At 35.6% G+C, this 4447-nt stretch overlaps 1 protein-coding gene across 1 annotated transcript in view; it reads left to right on the top strand.

Moving 5' to 3' along the window:
* TBC1D8B (TBC1 domain family member 8B) overlaps positions 1 to 4447 on the top strand; it is a 73650-nt gene that overhangs the window by 49609 nt on the left and 19594 nt on the right. The window contains exon 14 of the mRNA XM_004710027.3: positions 1099 to 1197. Coding sequence (XP_004710084.1) covers positions 1099 to 1197 — 99 coding nt within the window. The remainder of the gene's footprint in view (positions 1 to 1098; positions 1198 to 4447) is intronic.

Genomic DNA, 4447 nt, shown 5'->3' on the forward strand with positions numbered 1-4447 from the left:
GTCCTGAGGGCTTCATCTGCCCTGGATTCCCTGTGTTTCCAGTTCCTGTCTGTACCAGTGTACATCCTCTGACCTAGCCTGATTTGTAAAGTACAATTGGGGTCATGATAGTGGGGGGGGCATTTAAGAATTAGAGGAAAGTTGTATGTTTCATCATTGTTACACTGCACCCTGACTGGCTTGTCTCCTCCCCACTACTTTCTGTAAGGAGATGTCCAGTTGCCCACAGATGGGCTTTGGGTCCCCAATCTGCACTCCCCCTCATTCACAATGATTTGATTTTTTGTTCCTTGATGCCTGATACCTGATACCTTCAACATCTTGTGATCACACAGGCTGGTGTGCTTCTTCCATGTGGGCTTTGTTTTTCTGAGCTATATGAGTGCTTGTTTACCTTCAAGCCTTTAAGACCCCAGAGGCTATATCCTTTGATAGTCAGGCACCATCAGTTTTCTTCACCACATTTGCTTATGTTCCCATTTGTCTACAGTGATTGTGTTGAGAAGGTGAGCATCATGGAATGCCAATTTAATAGAAGAAAGTATTCTTGCATTAAGGTAGTAATTGAATGGAGGACCAATGTCCATCTGCTACCTTAAAACTAAACCTATAAATATATGCACATAGATCTATTTCCACATCATCATAAATAGGTATATTTACATATGTACATACCTGCATCTAGACCTCCACAAATGCCCTTTACCTCCTAGTTCTTCCCTCTATTTCCTTTTACTTTCCTCTTGTCCCACTATCATGCGTAGCCTTCATTTGGATTTCAGTATTTCCTCTCAATTATATCACCCTTGCTCAAGCCCTACCAAAGGTAAAAATTATTCTCTTCTTAGAAACTAAAGATTTTGTCAGTCTTCTTGTACTTAGTCCAAACACATAGTAGTAGCTAGAATTCTCTCCAGTACATATATAGAAAAGCTGAACCGTGGGAGGTAGAAATTTGCATAATCACTGAACAAGTCAAGAAACTAGCTAGAAATAGAACCAAAGCCTCTGGGAATTGAATCTGATGAAGTTCAGCTTTAATAGGAGAAAAGGATGCATATTATGAATGAGTATCCACTGCATTACAATTTCTTTCAGAAATATGGCAGTATTCGCTGTGAAGATATATACAGCTTGCGCTGTCGAAATAGGTTATATGTAATACAGACCCTAGAGGAAACAACAAAGCAGAATGTGGTGAGTATCCATCCAGTGGGGAAAACCAAACTGAAGTAACATTGTTTACCATAAGTTCCTTCATATTCTAGCCAAGTTGTATGAAGAATATGGAAAATACTAAACTATTGAGCTGGAGTCTTACTAAAATTTAGTTTGATATAAACTATTTGAGAAGAAATAAGTTATTTCCTTCTAATTGACTGATGCTGATTGCTCCAAGTTATTTTGTGATTTGACTTTCAACATCGTTGCAGCTCAGTATTGATTACAGCGTTGTAGGTATTTAAGCATAGCTTATGTGTAATGTTTCATCAATAACGAATAGCTGACCTATATAGTAATAAGTGCTACTAATAAATATTTTTCCTTGGATATTTAAGGGAGAGGAAGAAGGTTATATAGCAGTACACTTTATAACTTACAGGTATGTATCACTTAATGTGCAGTTGGGTAATGTTCCCACCGCATATATATCATAGTAGTATCGTAAGGCTTTTGCTTTGTTTTTAAAGTGGGAAACCAGTTCTCCTTATGTTTATGATTTCACTTAATGGTTTTTGAAGACCCTGAACCCAGATTCTTGCACATTGGACTGTGAGTGGGATATAGGCTGGTGAGACAGAGAACATGGCTCAGCACACAGGCTCTTGAGCTTTGTCTTCTGGGCAGAATCATGGATAAGACTGGGCTCACTCTACTCCCTTGCTTCATCTTGCTTCCCATAGTGCTCCACTCCATCAACCTACCACTCAGCTGCCATTGCCCTTTCCTCCAGCCTCCCCTCCCAGTTCCCTCAATAGCATTAGCAACAAGGACAATTAGAAGCAGGCTCCCCAAAAGTTTAAACATGACATTCGTACAATATCCAGATCACATAGCATCCTATCTCGTAAAACATCAAGGACATTGACATAGACCTATACTCTCCTTTTAATATTTGGATGGACATATAAGACACTATAAATATTGGTTGCCTCTGGTGAATCTGTACTGTTTAGAGCTTTTATCAAGAGCATATTTGGATTTTGAAATAATTTTAGGAATTTAAGATTTTACTTACCTCAGTGATTAACAGGGTAAAATATTTTAAAAACAACATAGTCAAGTTGTAATGTTATTTGAGCACATATCTATATAATTCAGTTAACTCTTTTAATTTATTTTATTGCCTGATGGTTGTTCATTTTTTCTATGAGCTTGTTTTTTTTTCCTTATTGATTTATAGGTGTTCTTTGAATATTGGTAGTGTTAACTTTTATTGGCTATATTTGTCACGAATAATTTCCCCCAGTCTTACTGTTTTTTTTTTTTTAATTTTCTGCTGTCTTTCAGTAAATTTAACTTTTTGTTGTAGTTGAGTCATTCTTTTTTTTCCTTGTTTTTGGTTCAAAACCATTTTATTGAGAATTAATACTGATATCATATCATTTCATCATTCAATCACATCAAGCAGTATTGTTCAATTGCTACCACAATCAGTTTAAATACATTCTTTTTCTTCCTGAAATCCTTCACATCAGCTCCCTTTTACTTTGCCCCCCACCACACACACACACACTCTCCACCACTGTATCCCTCAGAAACTCTTATTCTACTTGCTATCTCTATGGGGTCATCAATCCAGGGTTGCATATACTGAGAAACAGAAAACTTATAACAGTAATTCAATTGGGTTACACCCAATGGCATAACACATCTGAGATCAACCCCAATGTGAACAAACAAAAAAATACAGGAAATGTTGAAAACCAGATCATGCCTAACAAGCATCAACTGACAAGGTTTTAACCTGCTCAAGTCAGGGTGATCCTTTTGATCTTCTACAGCCCTCTGTCCAATACCTTCTGTTTGGTAACCACTTTCCTCACATCCCTCTATTATGGATAGAGGGAACTCACTGGAAGCATATTTCCTATCCCACAAATGTATCTTTTTCTTACATGATCTTTGGTTTTCATGTCAAACCTAGCTATACCTTTCCTGATTTAACATTATGAAAAATCTCCTCATGTTGGTTTATGTTACTGGACTGGCTCCCCTTTTAACATTGAAATATTTAATGCACCGAAAGTACATATTTGGTTTATAGTATGACATAGAACTTTAATGTTATTTTTCCCATATGAAATTGCCTTTTGTTCCATTTATTGTCTAATCTATCTTTAATGTATCCTTTTTGACATGTTACTTTCTGATAAACATAGTTGATTTGTTCCTGCATCCTCTCTTATTGTTCCTGCAGCAGTACCATACTGTCTTAATTATGGTCACTTTATAGTCCATTTTGAATTTTATAAAGATTTTAAAATGTTCTTTTAAATGTCTGCTTAAATTGCATGTTTGTTTTAATGCCCTTTAGTAAAGATTTGTAGTTTCTTATAAAATTGTTTACATTTCTTGTTAGGTTATTCTACCCCTATATGGGAGAAAGATGAGGCTTTCTACTCCCATAAGGAGTTGCAGTCTCCGAAATTCACAGGAGCAGTTCTACCTGTCCTACAGGGTTGCTATGAGTCGACATCAACTAGACTTGATGGCAGTGAATTTTTTTAACGTTTGTTTTGTTTTTGGTGTATTTTATAATTTGTTGCTAATTTAAATGAGATTTTGTTTCCATTACATATACACATTATTGCTGAAAGTTATTTGTTTGAGTGTGTTGCATTTATAAATGGCCGCATTAATGTTTCTCTAATTCTAATATATTTCCACTGAACTCTGTAAAGTTTCTACGTAGACAACCACTCATTTCCAGTCTTATAGTTTAGCGCCTCCTGATATTTGTACTTCTTTCCTTTAAGCAGGTAACAGGTACTGTTAAGCAGCAACAGTAAAAGCAGGCTTCCTTGTCTTATTCTTGAATTCCCTAGAAATGCTGCTAGTATTTATTGTTACACATAGTATTTTCTTTTGGTTTCTATTAAAAATGTTCTTTATTAAATAAAGGTTTTTATTGTTTCCGTATTAAGAGGGTTTTACATTTTTTCAAATTTAGATTGAATTTTACCCTTGATCAAATGGCTTTTTGACATTTTCTTAAGTTTGTATTGTTGTACTTTTTTGGTGTAGTGAATTATAGTAAAGAATTCCTAATGCCAGTCTTCCTTTGAATCTTAAAAATTCGAATTGTTCATGACATATTATTATTTTAATATTCTTCCTAGAACATTTTGCTAGTGGTTTTGGTGAGGTAGGCGAGATATTGCTTTACTGTTTTCTGTTTGTGCACATGTGCTTTTTATGTCAAGGTTATGCTCACATCATAGGA

Source organism: Echinops telfairi, unplaced genomic scaffold, assembly GCF_000313985.2.
Source record: "Echinops telfairi isolate 266 unplaced genomic scaffold, ASM31398v2 ScPeMD7_7427;HRSCAF=8465, whole genome shotgun sequence".
In the NCBI taxonomy this organism is placed as follows: Eukaryota; Metazoa; Chordata; class Mammalia; order Afrosoricida; family Tenrecidae; genus Echinops; species Echinops telfairi.